At 40.0% G+C, this 19,047-nt stretch overlaps 2 protein-coding genes across 3 annotated transcripts in view; one reads left to right on the top strand and one right to left on the bottom strand.

The window, feature by feature from the left end:
* Window positions 1-10,429, top strand: part of LOC140491552 (uncharacterized) — a 32,627-nt gene extending 22,198 nt beyond the window's left edge. Inside the window, exon 2 of one of the 2 annotated variants that reach the window (XM_072589904.1) lies at window positions 6,562-10,429. In XM_072589904.1, coding sequence (XP_072446005.1) covers window positions 6,626-7,630 — 1,005 coding nt within the window. In that variant the 5' untranslated portion in view covers window positions 6,562-6,625 and the 3' untranslated portion in view covers window positions 7,631-10,429. The remainder of the gene's footprint in view (window positions 1-6,561) is intronic. The other variant, XM_072589903.1, reaches the window with a different exon arrangement.
* Window positions 1-19,047, bottom strand: part of nf1a (neurofibromin 1a) — a 324,748-nt gene that overhangs the window by 101,007 nt on the left and 204,694 nt on the right. The window lies entirely within an intron of this gene.

Here is a 19,047-nt window from a genome sequence, read left to right as displayed (position 1 = left end):
TTTTACTTCAGGAAAATAAAATTTGAACAGAAGTTAATAGATGTACTATTTATAGAAGTTAATAAATTCATAGATGTATTCATTCCAGTGTTATCTAGTAAATTGTCAACATTGGTTAAGAGATAGCACTGACTTCTCTGATTCAGAAAATTATGGATTCAATTCCGTGGACTTGAGCATATAAATCTATAAAGCGACAGTCTCGATTATGTGTTGTACTATTATAGGTGGCCTTTCAGGTGAAACTTGAATTTGAAGTTCTAATGGCCCTTGTAGATGCGTACAGCAGCTCTCATGGCACTATTTTGAAGGGTAGCAGGGCGCCCTCATGAATTAAGAGAGCTTAATTCTGGAGAGTTACCAGGATAATTGCTTTTCCTCAGCAAAGCAACTGCCAGGTTCAGTGAAAAGCATGCAGGCAGAGAAACTGACCGTTGCAGAATTGTGCTGTTACGGAGTTGCCACGGCCAATGGTGCTGCCCTTGTATTCACAAGGCAGAAACAACTCTGAGCACCTGCAGCAAGGCAAGAGCTCCAGCATGTGACGCGAGTTTGGATATCTAACTTCAGAATAATGCTGAGAAGAATTACAATGCTTTCAATTTGGTTTCAATGTTAACAATGTAGATTTTCTTTCATTTGAAAATCATCTCTTTACAAAAGATGAACAATGCCAACAATAGCTATTGTAATTCATGTTGAAGCAATTGAAGGCATCTTTTTATAAATTATTCAATCCAAATGACTGGATTTTATTGTTGTTAGATCCAGTTAACAAGTTAGGATCAAATTTGTTCCAGGTGCACATGGTTTCTGCACTATAGTGTTAACATATAATGTGACAACACCCATGCTTGTAAAAGGGTATAGGGGCATAACAGATTCCCACCTCTGAAACCCAATATCACAACCCAGAGGGAGATTATGCATGCATTTAAAACTTCTCAGTGCATATGGCTCTTGACACACACCTTAATGGCGAGCTACATTGATTGGGAGAAAACGGGAATGCACTCCTTGTGTCACTAATTTAATGAAATACATTTGTTGATCATTTGGGAAGTGCACTTAAAGTTGAGCGCCACTACTCTCAACACTATAAAAGTTAAAGACTCAATCAAATTACTCAATGTTCCTAACATTACTATCTGATAAATTCACGTCAATAGAAAACACTAACCAAGTTTCTGTATTTAACAAATGATTAATTTTAAAGAAATCAATTCAAAGCAGGAGCAAGCAAAACTATTAATTATCAACATACAATTCTACTAGCTGAAATTTTAACCTCTTTCTTAAGCCCAGCATTCCCTCTAATTTCATTGTGTGCACAGGCCTACAAGGTGTGCACAGGCCTGCAACAGTGTCAGAAGAATTGCAAATCAGTGCCACAATCGACATGTTGACACCAATGATGGAACATAGAAGCAGCTGTACGTGTGCACAGCCACCCTGCTGAGGAAACATTGCTTCAACCCTGATTTAGAGACACAAACAAACATGGGTGATCAAGGATGGAGAAATAGTTCAATAGCATCAGTTCCAAGGATTCCTTGAAATATTCCTTTTGCTTCTTCCAGGACCTTATTTTCTGTCCTCCTTATCCAGATTCTCTCAATTCTTTGCTGTTGACTGAGTGGTTGTCAGACAAATGACACAGTCTTTCAGTCACTGGTTAGAGACAAGAGCTTATAAACAAGAGATAGGACAGAATATCTATCTTTCAGGTTTCAATTATTTCACTGCACAGAGACACAACCTCCTCCATCCCTGTACTGTTCATACACACTTTGTTAAATGCCCACGAACAGGAGTTTTTGCCTTGCCAATAACTCTTGGTCTTACCAACTGCCCTGACTGCACAGTTTAATCAGCAATCTGTCTCTGGGCGAGACTTGCACGTCCTACCCCAATGCATGAACAAAGCAAGTGTAAACATAACTCACAGTAACTCCTTCCAGAGTCCTTGATTTACATTATCATCTTTGGTTCCATTTAGGTGCACAATTCAAAATAAAAAGATACTGTTTTTACAACGACAATTAGAACTTTAAGCTACTGCTAATGCAATTAGTGAAACAGGGCATCAGATACAATAGCAGTTTGTAGGTCGACACAAATTTGGTTTTCTCCATCTGGGGATAATGCTGTAGGGGGTTTCTGATGGGAACCTTCCACATGCCTTTTCTGAGCTGGAGAAAATTACATTTGGTGAGGGGTTTGGGGAAGTGACATCTCATCACCAGTGCCCGAGTACACAAACACATAATGGAGTCAGCATTAACATAAAAATCTGGGTAGTTGTGCTACTTCAACAGCTATTAAATTGGCCATTTTGGAAATGTTGATTAGGGAAATTCCCCTCGTAATGCAGTTCCCGATTTCAACTCCTGGAGAAGTCAGAGGACAATTTCTCCTGGGTTACCAAAGTATCATTTTCTGCTGCCAATTATATAGCAATATTGATATTTAAAAGCTGTTCAACTGCATTTGTGTTAGGAAAGGCAGCAAATTCAATAAATTAAAAATTAAATTGTTTATTCAACACAAACCAGAGATAGCAGGCAACTTTCAAAACATTTTCAAGAAAAAAACCCAATGCTATTGTCGCTTTTGAAAAGCAATGAGGTACCACAGTCCAGAAAGGAAGTCAGCTTCAAATTGGAGTTGCATGGTGGCTCAGTGGTTAGCACTGCTGCCTCAAAGCACCAGGAACTTGGATTCAATGCCAGCCTCAAGTGACTGTCTGTGTGGAGTTTGCACATTCTCCCTGTGCCTTCATGGGTTTCTTCCAGATGCTCCAGTTTCCTCCCACAGTCCAAAGACGTGCAGGCTGGGTGGATTGGCCATGCTAAATTGGCTCATAGCATCCGGGGTTGTGCAGGCTAATTGGGTTAAGAAATGATAAATGCAAGGTTTGGGGGATAAGGTGGGACGATGGGAGTCAGTGGGTCAGTGCAGACTCAATGGGCTGAATGGCTAATCTGCACTATAGGGACTTGTACAATTTAGATCACAGCAGCTTTTGTACAACACAAGTCAGGTTTATGATAATTAATTTTCATCGTAAGGATTTGGCTGCCAGAATCACTACACAATTGCACTCTAAAAAAAGATTTTCAAGTAACCCAAACGTATTCACACTTTGATTATACACAATATTGGTTGGAAGCTACATGTACCAACCTGCTTAAGATTAAGCACACAAACACAAAGGAACTATTTAGCCACATTCACCACTCCGGTTACACTTGGACAGTGAATAGTGACTCTGATGTCAGTACCTGCAATAGTTTAAAAACTACATGAATTTTATTGTGTTAAAGCAGAAACAGAAGAGATGCTTACATTACAGAACTGCAGCAGACTGCGGATGCAAGGCCCTTCTTCTGTTGGCTACAATCCATTCAGGAAACCAGTTAGTTTACAGCACATTGATAGCATTACACTATGTCAGCCAGAAATATGCCACTTGATACAACCAGTGACTTTATTAGAGTCGAGACTGTGGTGCTGGAAAAGCACAGCAGGTCAGGCAGCATCCGAGGAGCAGGAGGATCGACATTTCAGGCATGAGCCCTCCATCAAGAATGAAGAATGCCCAGCATCTGCAGCCCACATTTTCCCCTAGTGACTTCATTCCATCATGTGAAGAACTTACTTCAGCAACATTACTGGATCTAGTGTTAGAAGCCAAGAAAAACACATTTTCATCTGAAAAGAATAGTTTAGCAATTTACTGTCACACATCTGTTTTAGAACTGGAGAACGCTTGGATTGGAAAATTGATAACATCGTGCAAATGAAAGAACACCCCCCCACCCCCCCATTGCTGGGAAAGTATGCCGAATCTAAAGCTTAAAGAAGTTGAGAAAAAAAATCTTGCCAGCAGCAATTAAATACAGCTCACCGAATGCAATATAAAAATAGCTTTCTTTTTAAAATTCAGGCACTGTGGTATGGTAAATTATTTGAAGGGCAAGTTGTTTTCATGACCAACAACAGTCCTTCAACTAACAAAAACAGCTTAACAATGCATTTACTACTTGTGTGTCTCTATTTTATCCTATGGACTAAATTTTGAAACAAATTCACCATTTGGACTTCATCTTGAAACATCCCCCCCAAACAAAGTATGAAACACCAAATTCTGAAGATATATTTTGGACTTCCTGAGTACAGCCAAACACATTTGCAAGGCAACACTTTGTTTATCACTACTGCTTTGGAAATCTTGTAATGTTAGAAATATTTGAGGAATCGGGAAGGAAGACTTTTCAAAACCATCCAGCTTTGTGCACTAGTGAGCCACCAGAAGACCAACGTATTGCAGTGGGGGAGTGCAGATTTGCTTGACTACCTCAAGGATCCAGTCTGCGCGAGTAGCCATGCCCAGTTGGTTGAAGGCAATCTGCAAAGAGAGATTCATGGCAATACCACTTGATGGGCTACTGGAAGATTCAGCTGCGTCTACAATGAGGAACATTGCTCATAGGCTGCTGCCATTCATATTACTGAAACAGATAACACTCAGGCTAAAATCTCTCATCTTCTAATTAACCCCTTAAATATGCAAAGTTGGTATTTACAAAGCTATACTTGCATCAAGGAAACATCTCAATCCTGGCAAAACTGCCTAAGGTACCACAAAATATGAATCAAACTTGAACAAACACGGCTATTTGATCGGTTAGGACCAGTGATCGAGAACGTAGTTAAAAGATACTTAAGAAAGAGTGATAGATGTGGAGAAAGTTAGGAAGATAGATTACAGCACTTAAGATCAAGACAACTGACAGCATATCCACAAACTGTTCAATAACAACAAATGGGATAGGCAGGTGGTCACAATTGGAGGAGTGCAAAGATCTCGAGTGATGTAGATAGCAACAAGAAATCGTGAGGGGCAAAATCTTAGGGGATCTGATAAAAGGTAGAGAACTAAGAAAACCAGAATTGCAAGATCAGGAGCCAATGTGGATCAGTGTGTACAGAAGTGTGGAATGTACAGGACATGATGCAAGTTTGTACACAAGCAGCACAACTTTAATGTGTTCAAATGTACGAAGAGTATTAAGGGAGAGGTTGGGTAGGGCAGCATTGAAATAAATGACTTCTGAGGCAGTATGCAGGTGGAGATGTTTTGACAGGTAAGTTGAGGTAGGGTAGACAGTACAGAGGGGAGGTCTTGGTCATTGGGAGGAGATAGCATTTGAAACGAAGATCCACTATCTCATATGGTGCCCAAGCAGCAAACTGTCTGGCTTAGCCTCAGACAGTGGCCAGGAAAAAGAATGGAGTTGATAGCTCAGGACAGAAACAAGATTGAGACTCTGGTTAGCACTGCTGCCTCACAGCGCCGGAGACCCGGGTTCAATTCCCGCCTCAGTCGACTGACTGTGTGGAGTTTGCACGTTCTCCCCGTGTCTGCGTGGGTTTCCTCCGGGTGCTCCGGTTTCCTCCCACAGTCCAAAGATGTGCAGGTCAGGTGAATTGGCCATGCTAAATTGCCCATAGTGTTAGGTAAGGGGTAGATGTAGGGGTATGGGTGGGTTACGCTTCGGCGGGGCGGTGTGGACTTGTTGGGCCGAAGGGCCTGTTTCCACACTGTAAGTAATCTAATCTAATCTAATCTAACAGTTATTCTTGCAAACAAATCAGAAACATGTACTTTTAAACTTGTTTTACATTCTGACTTTATTAACTTGATATCACACCACGTCCTTCTACACACACACACAACAAAGGCTTTTCATTGCCTATGTACATAGATCCCCAAAAGTTGCCACCCGGGTTGATAGGGTTGTTAAGGTGGCATACAGTGTGTTAGCTTTTATTGGTACAGAGATTGAGTTTTGGAGCTATGAGGTCATGTTGCAGCTGTACAAAACTCTGGTGTGGCTGCACTGTTGTATTGTATACAGTTCTGGTCACCTCATGACAGGAAGGATGTGGAAGCATTGGAAAGGATGCAAGGAAGCATTGGAAAGGATGCAAAGAAGATTTACCAGGATGTTGCCTGGTATGGCGGGAAGGTCTTATGAGGAGGGTGAGGGACTGGAGACTGTTTTCGTTAAGACAGGTGGTGGTTATGAGGTGACTTAATAGAGACATACAAGATAGAATGGACAGTGAGAACCTTTTTCCTTAGGTAGTAACGGCTTGCATGAGGGACATAATTTTAAATTGAGGGGCGAGACATATAGGACAGATGTCAAAGGCAGGTTCTTTACTCAGAGTTGTAAGGACATGGTATACCCTGCCTGCGACAGTAGTAGACTTGCCAACTTTAAGGGCAGTTAAATGGTCATTGGATAAACATATGGATGATAATGGAATAACGTAGGTTAGATGGGCTTCAGATTGGTTTCACAGGTCGACGCAACATCGAGGGCTGAAGGGCCTGTACTGCGCTGTACTGTTCTATCCCAACCAATATTATCCTTCTAACAACACTACAAAAAATACAAAAAAGCCATTATCATTGAGTTAATTTGCAAAAAGCGCACAATACCAAAAGAAAAAATTAACTTAAAAATGTTTTGTTCTCTATTCTTTCAGGTTTTTACTGTCATCAGCAACCTGGTTTTGGTTCAGAAAGCCTGCCTCTTTAAAACTAACAAAGATGAAAGCAATTCAATGGATTACCCTGGCACTACTCGCAGACAGCCTTGGGGGCACAATCACAATCAACTCTCTGCCAACAATGGGTTCAGAAGAAACAAACTCAGACACACCAACTTCATTTCATAACTCAAGTAATTCTATACAGCCCTGGTTAAACATAACTACACCAACCATAACAAATGCACCTTCAAGTGATCTCCCTAGCGACACTTCTTTCTTAACCAATACACCTTCTACCACTTCACAGTTCACATCAGAAGTTTCAAGTGAAGTACAATCAATTCAGAGTGCCACCTCTCAACCAACTTCACACTTGACGACAAAACCTGAGAGCACCAAGTCAACCTTGATGACAACAATCACCAGCAAGTCAACCACTAAACAGCTAAATAATGGGACTGCAGCACGAGTTATCGCTTACGTCATTGGTGGCGCACTGCTGCTAATGTTGATCATAATATGTGTCCTTTTGCTGCGGAAAAGATGTGCAAAAAGGCCTTCAGAGGACCAGACATGGGCAGGAACCTGTCCAAGTCCCACTGAAATGGATCTACATGCATTTGAGGCTAATGATAACAATGTTGAACCAACAAAACGCCCCTCACTCACTACCTTCTTGTCTAAAAAATCAAAACGCGAATCCTTACTTGATCATCAAAGCATGCAAGAGTCTGAGGGAGTTGTCAATACTTCTTCGCCTGAGATTGAAGAAAAGCTCATTGAGCCTGAAGTCAAAGTAGAAAATGAAACTGCAAAAGAAATTCAACCAAGTGAAACACATAACCAAGATTTTAAACCATCAAATCTTCTGGAAGCACAAACTTCAGTCAATGATCATGAACCAGCTGCTTCATCACCTGCAACAGTTACAGACGGTCCTGCCCCAGCTCAGGAGGGTCCCGAGTTAGATCTAAATATCTCCTTTCCCCCTCCTCCAGATGATTTTCTGGATTTTGCAAACAATTCTGATAATCCACCACCACTGTTGGAGCTACAAGTCTAAAGTACAAGGTATTAGTTTTATCTTCCACAACTGCAAAGCAATTATACATATACACGGCACGGTGGCTCAGCAGTTAGCACTGCTGCCTCCCAGCACCAGGGTCCTAGGTTCAATTCCAGCCTCAGGCGACTGTCTGTGTGGAGTTTGCACATTCTCCCCGTGTCTGCGTGGGTTTCCTCTGGGTGCTCCGGTTTCCTCCCACAGTCCAAAAATGTGCAGGTTAGGTGAATTGGCCACGCTAAATTGCCCGTAATGTTAGGTGAAGGGGTAAATGTAGGGGAATGGGTCTGGGTGGGTTGTGCTTCGGCGGGTCAGTGTGGACTTGTTGGGTCAAAGGGCCTGCTTCCACACTAAGTAATCTAAAATCACTGTAATCTACATTGGCTAAAGTTTGACTAAGATGCCTCCTGCAACAACTGTGCTTCAGCATTGCCAAACCTATTTTAAAAATCCGATAGGCTAACATCACTCATCATGCCTAAAGTGCAATGTACAGCACCTTGCTAAAGTTGGAAGTGGTACCAAGATTTGAAACTAGATGCAGACAAAAATCCCCTGTAGACTGCAATTCCATGAATGCAGTTCTGCATTTTTTTAAAAATGAAAAGGGCAGCAATACATATATTTTCTTAATTATTTTCACACCCACCATTACACTGACTCTAGGTAACTGGTGAATTACCTCAAAAACCTTTTCATCTACCAACGTCTTTCACAGCAGCTACTTTGTGAACTGTACATAAAGTGGTCAACCACAATACTGCAACAAATCCTGCTTTAGACGGCAATGATTTTTTTTTTCATATACAAGATAAATGGAAAAGCAGCTAGCTTTTTACACAATTCTTCCTCAGTTGACATTCAAAATGAAAAAATGTATAGAAATTATCTAGCTTCTTGTCTATGGACTGATTTTACTCAAAATATGTTACTCGAGTATACTTTATTGAAATTCTATTAAAACATTCTCCAGCAGACAAGCCTGCAATCTAAAAACAGTGAACTATGCTTTGTGATTGTATTCTGCAATACTGCAGATTGTTTTAGCTTTGTGCTTATGCTGGTCTTGGTGATTTCTTCCTTCAAGGTTCTATCCTACTCAACTCCCCTGAAAGTTATATTTTAATCCTTCTATTTCTTAAGTGTGAATTTAATTTAAATGATTACATACAGTAAAACTGAATTGTATTTCACTTCTAACCACAAGTAATTCAGTACATTACAGGGGGAAGATGGCAAAAGGTATTTTTCTCACACATCAAGTGACTCCCTTCTTTCCTTGATGCATTACTTTTCCAGTCCTTCCTTGTACTTAGTTCTGTCCACAAGCGTATCATTTTTGGAATGAGTCATGCCTTTGGCATCCACTTGTTGCACCATACTCCAATGTGGTACGAAAAGGAAAAAGAAATTGATGTCTTTTGTATGTTAATAGCTACAGAAAGAGCATCAGCAAGAAATGTATGCATGTTTCAATTTGCAATCTAGATGACATGAATTCAATTACTCAAGACATCCACCTGCAGACACCATTTCTCAAGCCAATGTGGACAGATAAAATCATTGCTTAATAACAATAAGAAGTGGGTTACACCAGTTTCAAAAAAGCTTTTTGAGAATAACCAGATTCAGCATCATTTTAGAGGCTCACAATGAGTCAACTGAATTAATACAGAAATTCCACACTGCTCAAGTTACTTCAACTCCCATTTCTGGTAGCTCACAGTGCATTGTCCTTAACTTCGAACTATATCTTCGCTGGAATACAGCAACACTAACAGATATTTTTAAGAAAATGAAATACAATTTTCTTTGGACAAAGTGCGTGAAACAGATGTAGATGGCATATTAGTTACTTTCCAAGTCTTTAAAAAAATGTATAATCAGTAAGATGAAGTGAAAACTGTAGTGAATTTGCATCATTCTCAGCAGGGAAATTCTGTTTATTTGGATTTTATGCTTAACTTTAAAGCAAGAAACTGCAAGTCACAGGAAACAGGGAGGAGGAAATGCATCTTAGAAGAGGGTTACACAAGAACCATTTATTTACAGCAGTTGCAATTGCAAATTTTAAGAAAACTAACCCAGATGTGCACACTTTAATCTTCCAAGTCTTATCTGATATGTTGCAATCAAATAAAAAGAAAATCAAACGGTCAACAGTAGTTTTCATTTGTGCAGATATTTTCCTTTTCGTGTACCAGAACTTCACTTAAAGATCGCAAATCATTGAACACTGGACTCCAGAAGCTGCAGATTTTTACAACAAAGTTCTCTGCCTAATTTCTCAAATTAAAAAAGCAACAGCAGTACAAGGGAGAATTGTGACAAATTGTGACAAAAGATTTAAAAGTAGATTCAGATTGGCTATCCTATGATGCAGAGATGCACCATGTTTCAAGTTCACATTGTGAAACAAAAAAAAGTGGGTCAGAACAATGCATACAGAATTAATTGACCAAGTTCACAATGGACTTCGAGTAATGATTGGCATGTTCATTTCCTTGTCTACATAGCACAGCAAAGTAATTAAAAAATGTTAATAGAACAGCAGAATATAAATGATTTAGAAAGAATTCAGACAGCAGCACAGCAACACAACAGATTCCAAATATAAAAGGTAGGCCACGAGGAAACATGTAAACTTGAACTTTTATCGATACTGTTTGAACTTTAAATGTAAACTGTATTAATGTGTGGCTTAGTAGTAACCCAGAGATCCATTCTGGGGACATGGGTTCGAATTCAATGGGAGATGGTAGAATTTGAATTCAATAAAAATCTGGAATGAAAAGACTAACAAATGACATTAAAATTGTTAGTTATCATAGAAACCTTTGCCTCATTAACATACTGTTGAGATGATCCTTACCTGGTCTGGTCAAAATGTTACTCCAGACTCTCAGCAATGTGATTGACTCTTAACTGCCCTCTTTAACAATCAGATGGACCACATGAATTGACTAAGGCACCCAAAACAATAACAGCAAAGTCATCCCTGCCCATCCTGCAAATTTCTTAGTAACAACTGAAAAGGAGTATCATAAGCTAGTCATGAAACAGTCATGTTTATGGAATTATACCTTATATACAATGTCACAGACATTACCATTCCTGGATTTGTACTAATGGGACAGAAGTGGCAGAACAGTGACGTACAATCAGCAGCAAATTTCCGAGGGATTCTTCAACACTGACTCCAGATTCCATATGGTCTCATGACATCATGCCAAAAGTGATTACTATGAACTGTCCCCCTTGGCTGATGAATCAGTCTAATGCCACTTGTGGATGTGAACTGCAACACCCATCACCAAGTTGCTCTGGGGAACTACTAGTCCACACCCTAGGACACAGCTACTAGACTGAAACTGCCAGAAACAGTAAGGGAACAATTAAGTAAAATATGCTTAAACTCATCAGTATCAATTTACTAGGTGCACCTGACCATGCCAGTGAGTGAGATCACTGCACATTGTGGTGACAAAGCTTCGTATTCCCATTCTGTATTCGCTTAATTTTGTCCCACGTCACTATCACCACACTAAATAGGATAGACTTTACTAAGACTGCGTATCCATGAGGTACTGTGGACCACCACCAAACTAACTGCATTCAACCACAATTTGCAACCTCATGACCCAGCATTTACTCTGCTTGACCATTATCATCAAACCAGGGAATCAATCCTGGTTCAATAGACAGTGCAGGCGGGTATGGCAGAAGCAGCACCAGGTATACCTGAAGGCGAGGTGACAACCTGGTGAAGCTACAAAATAGAACTACTTATACATCAAACAGGATAAGCACAAAGTGATAGACAGGGATAGGTCCGATGGATAACCAATGGATCCGATCCTACTCTGCAGTTATGTTACATCCAGTTGTGAATGAAGTGGACAATTTAAATCCTCACTGGAGGAGCCAGCATACACCCATCCTCAAAAACTGGTAAGCCTAAATTTTCAGCCAGACATGCCGAGTGGAACATTCATTCAGGTCGACTACAATGGTGCCCAGCATCACAGATGCCAGTCTTCAGCTGATCCAATTCATTTGATATTACATAAAGAAATAGCTGGAGGCACTTGATATTGCAATGGGCTCCGACAATAACCCAGCAATAGTACTTAAGATGCGTGCTCCAGAACTTGCTACAGCTTGAGCCAAGCTGTTCTGGTGTAAATACAACACTGACAGTCATTGAGATGTACAGCATGAAAACAGACCCTTTGATCCAACTCACCTATGACAACCAGATATCCTAAAATAATCTAGTCTTATTTGCCAGCACTTAGTCCATGTCCCTAACAACTATAATCTATTCATAAACCAATCTGGATGTCTTTTAAAATATTGTAATTGTACCAGCCCCCACTTCCTCTGGCAGTTCTTTCAACACATGCACGACCCTCTGCATGAAAAAGTTGCCCCTTTACGTCCCTTTTAAATGTTTCCCCGCTCACCCAAAATCTATGTGCTCTAGTTCTGGACTCCCGTATCCCAGGAAAAAAAGACCCTCTCTGTTTACCCTATCCATGCCCCTCAATTTTATAAACCTCTATTACATCACCCCTCAGCCTCTGACTTTCCAGGGAAAAGAACACCAGCCTATTCAGCCTCTCCCAAAAGCTCCAATCCTGGTGAAATCCTTTTAAACACTTTCAAGTTTCACAACATCCTTCTTATAGGAGGGAGACCAGAATTGCACACAACATTCCAAGAGTTGACGTTCTAAATTGGAGGAAGGCTAACTTTGATGGAATTGGGCAAAAACTTTCAAAAATTGATTGTGGGGCAGATGATCACATGTAAAGGGACAGTTGGAAAATGGGAAGCCTTCGATAATGAGAGTCCAGAGACAGTATGTTCCTGTTGGGTGAAAGGCAAGGCTGGTAGGTGTAGGAAATGCTCAAGTATGGAACTGCAGGCGATGGCAGAGATACTTGTGACAAAGCTGTTCTTTTGGCACGGTTAGATTGTCCTTGTTTGTTTTCCCCCAGAGAGGTTGAAAATGACACAAGGTGCCAACCAGTCTGAGTTTGGATGGATTTTAGGGCCAATTTGTTTACAACTAACAGACACTGCTTCATGCAAAAAGCTTTCAAGTTTTGAAAAACAAACTTACATAATCAAGACGGAGTGGCCAGTTTTAGCAGCTCTTCTTTGATTTGGTTTAATGCAGCAGTGCGTGAAGACAGGTTGCTGGAGTCTCTCTCTCTAATTTGAAGCTTTAAGACCTTGTATGATTTTACCTCTTGGGCTAAGGAGTGTTGATGGGATTGTTGCAAATAGTTTGGAACAGCATCATTAATTTGGCATAGTATGTAGGGTTTTCAGATAGAATAAATTATTTGGTATTCTGTTCTTTGTGTTTCATTCAGAAAACTTGTGAATAAATTTTGTATTGTTGAGAACTAAGCAGTTTGACCAGCTGATTCTCCCCAGGAATATCCACTGCACACTTGCTTAAAACAAATGCAAAGTTAGGGTCTGAATTACCTTCTTCAAATGTTTTGAGGGGTTTGACCTGGTTTGATAACATACAAAACAAGTATTCTGCATCAGTGTTTACTGTGGAGAAGGACATAGAAGATGCAGATGGCAACATCTTCAAAAATGTCCATATTACAGAGATGTTGATGCTGTAGGTCTTTAAACAGGTAAAGGTGGACAAATCTACAAAACCTGATCAGGTGTACCCTGGAACTCTGTGGGAAGCTAGGGAAGGGATTGTTGGGTCCCTTGCTGAAACACCAGACAAAGGAAAATTGCCCAGGTATACAGAACCCAGTACAACTCCAAGCTAGCAATTAGAACCCCGAACAGCCTATCAGTCTACTGCCCATCAGTCTACTTTCTATCAATTCTGTGACAGGAGGAGTTATCAACACAGCGCTATCAAGCAGCATTTGTTAAGCAATAAGCTGCTCACTAATGCTCAGCTCGGCTTTGTCAAGGCCACTCAGTTCATGACCTCATTACAGCCTGAGTTTAAACATGAACAAAAGAGCTGAATCCCAGAGGTGGGGCAGAGTGAAGGCTCTTGACATCAAGGTCACATTTGACTGATTGCAACATCAAGGAAGTTGAGAAAAACACAAGTCAATGGGAGACAACGATATACTGATAATGTCATTAGACCAGTAATGTGGAGTCCCGGATATAGTTTTAGAGGATATATTTCAAATCACACCCTGCTGATGTTTGAATTCAATAAAATCTGGAATTAAACCTGGTTTAAAGACGACCATTATCAATTCTTTCAGAAATCCAACTCTTTCACTAAATCCTTCAGGCATGAAATCGGTCATCCTTAATTGATTTGGCTTACTTGTAACTGCAGACACAATGACTGGACTTTTAATTGCCCTCTGAAATCGCATACTTAACCAGTTTGAGGCATCCAGAGATGTACAACGAATGCTAGTGTTGTTGGCAGCACCGACATCCCTTAGAAGAAAAAATGATGATCCAGGAGAAAAGCACTTGCTGCAAGTTCCACTGCGAACCACTCAGCATCCTTATCTGAAGATATATTGTTGTTCTTTCAGTGTTGCTGGGCCACGGTCCGAGAACTCCTTCCCTAACAGCCAAGTTGGCCTACCTACATCAGATTCACTTTAGCAGCTCCAGACCACCGCTCACCATCATAACCTCATGCACAAAGGATGGGGTAATAAATGTTACTCGAAGAGTGATGCCCACATACTTTAAGAAAACAAACTACAGGTCACAGAACACCAATGGAATAGCTTGAACATAAAGAAGAACCCTTCCACAAAGGATCACATATTTCGTATGTTTTTCCAAGTCACAGAATAGAAGGAACATAACTGTTTCAAAAATGGTATAAGAGGAGTTTCTGCATGAGACGGATCATTGTGGCCTGGCCGAAAGACTGGGCTCAGACTTGGTTTATCGTGCATTTCAAATTAGACTATATGTTAGCTATAAAAGCATGGACAGCTCTTTGGTATTGCACATCATTTCACGTGGCAAACTGATCAAGATGTAACCAGTATTTTTTGAACATTTTATCCAGTCAGTCAATGCACAGATCTTGCAGAAAACTAAACTTACTGGCGACATATCTAAACCAGACAACATATCTATTTAAATACAGATTAAAAGCAGCATCCACATTTTGAAGCAGGAATACAAGAGATGCCAAACTCTATTTTAAATGGGTTGCATAATTTGAGAAAGAGGACGTGCACCTAAACAAATATCCATCACAATTAACTTACCTCAATTTACAGCCAATTTTTATTTCAAAAACAATGTGGCTGCTATTATAGGAAAGACTAGTCACTTCCACAGCGTCCTAGAAAAATCTTAAGAGACTGAGAAAATACCTAAAGCAGAAAGAGCAAGTCCAGAGATACTGGTTCAAGCCACAGGAAAAATTTAGAAGTTTGAAATAAGTTGACCTTGTATCTCAACATCTTGAAGTCTAAGTAGCCTAAATAACATGGATTGGCCACAAAAGAAATAAAGATGACAAAACCTGGTAACAATGATGGAAGACATAACTGAAACACTATATTCAGATGTCACAAACCGTCCTTTCTTTCTAAAAAGCTGTTCCTTTCCTCAAAGATACTGTGTCCTTGATTTTTTTCAAAGGGCTCCGAGGTGGCTAGTTTGGTACAGAGATGAAAAAGGATTTTGAGAAGCCTTTTGTTTATATATAAACAGATGAGACTTCAGGGCAAAGTGGTCATGTTTTAGAAGTGACATGTATAATGAAAAGAGAGTGGTCAGCTCTTTAGCTGAACAGCTCATCCCAGAACTAGTTGGAAGTTCAGCTGTGTGGAAACAGGCTGCTAGACTCACTCTTCTTCTGACCTTTTAACTTGGACCTCTAAGCCTTTGTTCCATTTTTACTGTTTTTTTTAAAGGGGGCTTGCTTATTGAAACTGTTGTGTATATTCAGACCAGCATAATTAAGTCTAGTTTGGATAGACTGAGTTCTGTAGGAGCTCTTTATTCTGTTCTGTGTGTTTCACTGTGTAATTTTGTGAATAAATTTTGTCAACCTAGTTAACTTACACTGGGTAATTTTCACTGTACAATTACCTAAACAAATTGCAAAATCTATTGTCTGGGCGACCTGCTTAAGAATGTTTTGAGTGGTATGGCCTTGTCCATAACACAGAAAAGTGTAAATGGATGGAAAAACAACTTATTATGACGGAAGATTCAAGACAGACCAGGTAATGTACAAAATTCTGGGACAATGAGATTGTAAGCATAACTATGAATATCAAAAGTCAAAAGATAGAATTTGCTTAATACTTGTTCCTTTTGACAAAAGCTGCAAGACTAAACAAAAGCAACACAAAATAATTGTTCTAAATAGCATCTCCACCTTAGGATGCCCCAAAGTACAAGTGTCAACTTACATCTTTCATGCCCAAGTTCCGGAGTGGATTTTGAGCCCCACAACGAGTAACTCAGCCATGGCTAACTCTAATATTGGTCAATTCCCAGTAATGTCATACTGAATGGAACAATAGCATTTAAAGTCAACTGTGCTAAGGTTGCATGTCTATAATGCCAAATTCAGTTCATTATTGAAAGTATTATGTCGTTGCTGCTATACAATTAAAATAGCAAAATTATTCTTTGCGACTTTCCAGAAGGTTCATATTTAAAATTAGAAAGTTATCAAATAGGTTATGGAAACCAATATGAAAATTTCAGCTTACTTATTCCCATTCACTTCCCCATTTTACACTGCCTCATTATACTGCTGCACATCAGCTTTCAACATGACTTAAACATGATTAAAAAGGTCAATCATTCCCCCACTTACAGAACATGAATCACTGATCTAATTTAGTAATATCTGCACACAAATATCCATTTTCCATGCACACTTGTTTAAAAACAAAACTATGCTAGAAAAAAGATCTTCAGTGATTTCACCATCAATATACATGACACATCCTTCTGTAGCGAGTCATTATGCAAATAGTCAGAATATAGCTTTCTGTTCCTACGTCTTCTCTGTAGGTGCATCGGCATGAACTGAATCAGAGGCACTGTGTGCAATTATGCTGAACATTTTAAGACATTGGTGAATGTGAAGTACATTTGCAAATGCAAAGTAACTTCTAAACATTTAACTGCTTTGAGGGTTTCTGTCTGTTTCACCCAATCAGGTACTTCCAAATGGCCTCATCCTCTGGGTGAAACTTTTTCTCAAATCCCCTCTAAACATCCTGCCTCAAATCTATGCTTCTGGTTACTGACCCATCTACGGGAAAATGTTTATTCTACAACTCAAATCAGGTCCCTCGAAACCTTCGATGCTCAAAAGGAAAACAAACCCAACCTCATGTTTCTTCAAAGCTGAAATGCTTCAGCCCAGGCAACAGCCTTGTGAATTTCCTCTGCAACCCTCATTGCCACATTAGCGGAAGGATGTAATTGCATAATCAGAACTGCACACAGGACTCAAACTGTGGCCTCTACAGTGTTTCATGAAGCTCCATCACAATTTCACGGCTCTTGTATTCAATAAATTGACTGATAAGGCAAGCATTAAATATGCCTTTTTCAACGATGCTTTCTTCCTGTCCTGCTGCTTTCAAGGACCTATGGCTATGCATGCCAAGGACCCTATGATACTGCCTACACCCGTTATCTAGACCATTTATGTACATTGCAAACAGGAAGTGATGCAGCACTGAAACCACTGTATGCCACTGAACATAGGCTTCCAGTCTCAAAAAAATTACCATCAACCATTACATTTTGTCTCCTGCCATTAAGCCAATGTTGGATCCAAGTTACCATATTGCCTTGGATCTCATGGATGCCTAACTTCTTGACCAATATCCCGTAAGAGTTCTTGTCAATAGTTACACTAAGTCCATGTAGACAAGAGCAGCTGCACTACCCTCACTGACACACCTAGTCACCTCCTCAAAAATGATTCAATTTGTGAGACATAGACCTCTATACTAAACTCGATAAATCCTTGCCCCTCAAAGTGAAGATTAAATGTACTCTCTCAGAACATTTTCAGAAAGTTTCCATACCACAGATGCTAGACTCACTGTTCTAGATTTTGTTGGTTTACCTCCATCCCTCTTTGTGAAGAACAGCACTAGATGAGTTACTCTCTGGTCCTCTGGCACCTCTCCCATGTTCTGAAATTTGAAAATTAATGGCAGCGATCTCATCTGTTAACTCCCACAGTGACCGGTGATAAATCTCATCCATGCCTGGAGATTTAACCATTTTAAGCTTTCTAAAACTTAATACCTGTTCTGTTTCAATGTTAATTTATTCAGGTTGCTCAACTTTGTATACCCACATCGTCCAACTCTATATTTAATGCTATGTACTTATTTAAAATCTCACTTACATCTCAGGTTAAAATCTCAGGTTCCATACAAAGATCGCTGCTTTAGTCCCTGAATGGGCCCATTCTCCGGTTTTCCTCATACTCCAAATATACTTATAAAATGCTTTTGATTTCCTTTATTTTACCCACCTGTGCTTTTCTGCACAGCCTCTTCGCTCTCCTAATTTATTTCTTACATTTTCTATGCTCCTCTGGGGCTTTGCTGTTTTGAGCCCACAGTATCGACCATAAGCTCACTCTTTTTCCTTTTCCGATTCCATACTTCACCGACAGCTAGGCTTCTCTGGACTTGGGGAGCCCACTCTTTACCTTTATGATAACATGTTGGTCCTGCACTCTCACCATTCTGTTTTTGAATGACTGCCAATGCTCCAAATTAGATTTCTCTGCAAGAAGCTTCTCCCAGTCCACTTTAGTCAGATCATATTTTCAAAGCAACTTTCTGCTATTCACATTTACTTCTGGCCCATTTTCCATTACAACGTAAAGTATTACTGAGATGTGCTTACTATTACCAAAATGTTTCTACCACTCGGCCAGCTTCATTCAGGTTCAGCATCACTCCCTCTCTTGCTGGGCTTTCTACGTACTGTCTTTAAAAGCGCTCCAACAGACACTTGAATTCTGCTTTCTCTAATCCTTTCAGATTGCCTATCCCTGTTAGCATTAGGGAAATTGAAATACTGTTATCCCATTATTTTACACTTCTGAGATTTGCCTACATATGTTCTTGTATCGGTGCCTGACTATTCGGTGCCCAGAATATACTCCCAGCAATGTGACTGCCCCTTTTCATTTTTATATTCTACCCAAACGGCCTCAGTTGAGGAACCTGATTAGATAGATATTAGCCTTCCTTATTGCAGGAATTGACTCCTTGACCAATATTGCAATACCAGTTCCTCTCTAACCTCTTCTGACCTCACCAGCCCCATCTGAAGATTCTATTGAGAATTGAGCTGTTAGTTCTGTCCTGCCCTGAGCCATGTCTCAGCAATAGCAATATCAATTGCATGTTTTTATAAAAATCCTGAAC

Source organism: Chiloscyllium punctatum, chromosome 19 (assembly GCF_047496795.1).
Source record: "Chiloscyllium punctatum isolate Juve2018m chromosome 19, sChiPun1.3, whole genome shotgun sequence".
Lineage (NCBI taxonomy): Eukaryota > Metazoa > Chordata > Chondrichthyes > Orectolobiformes > Hemiscylliidae > Chiloscyllium > Chiloscyllium punctatum.
This window is presented reverse-complemented; position numbering and strand designations above follow the sequence as displayed.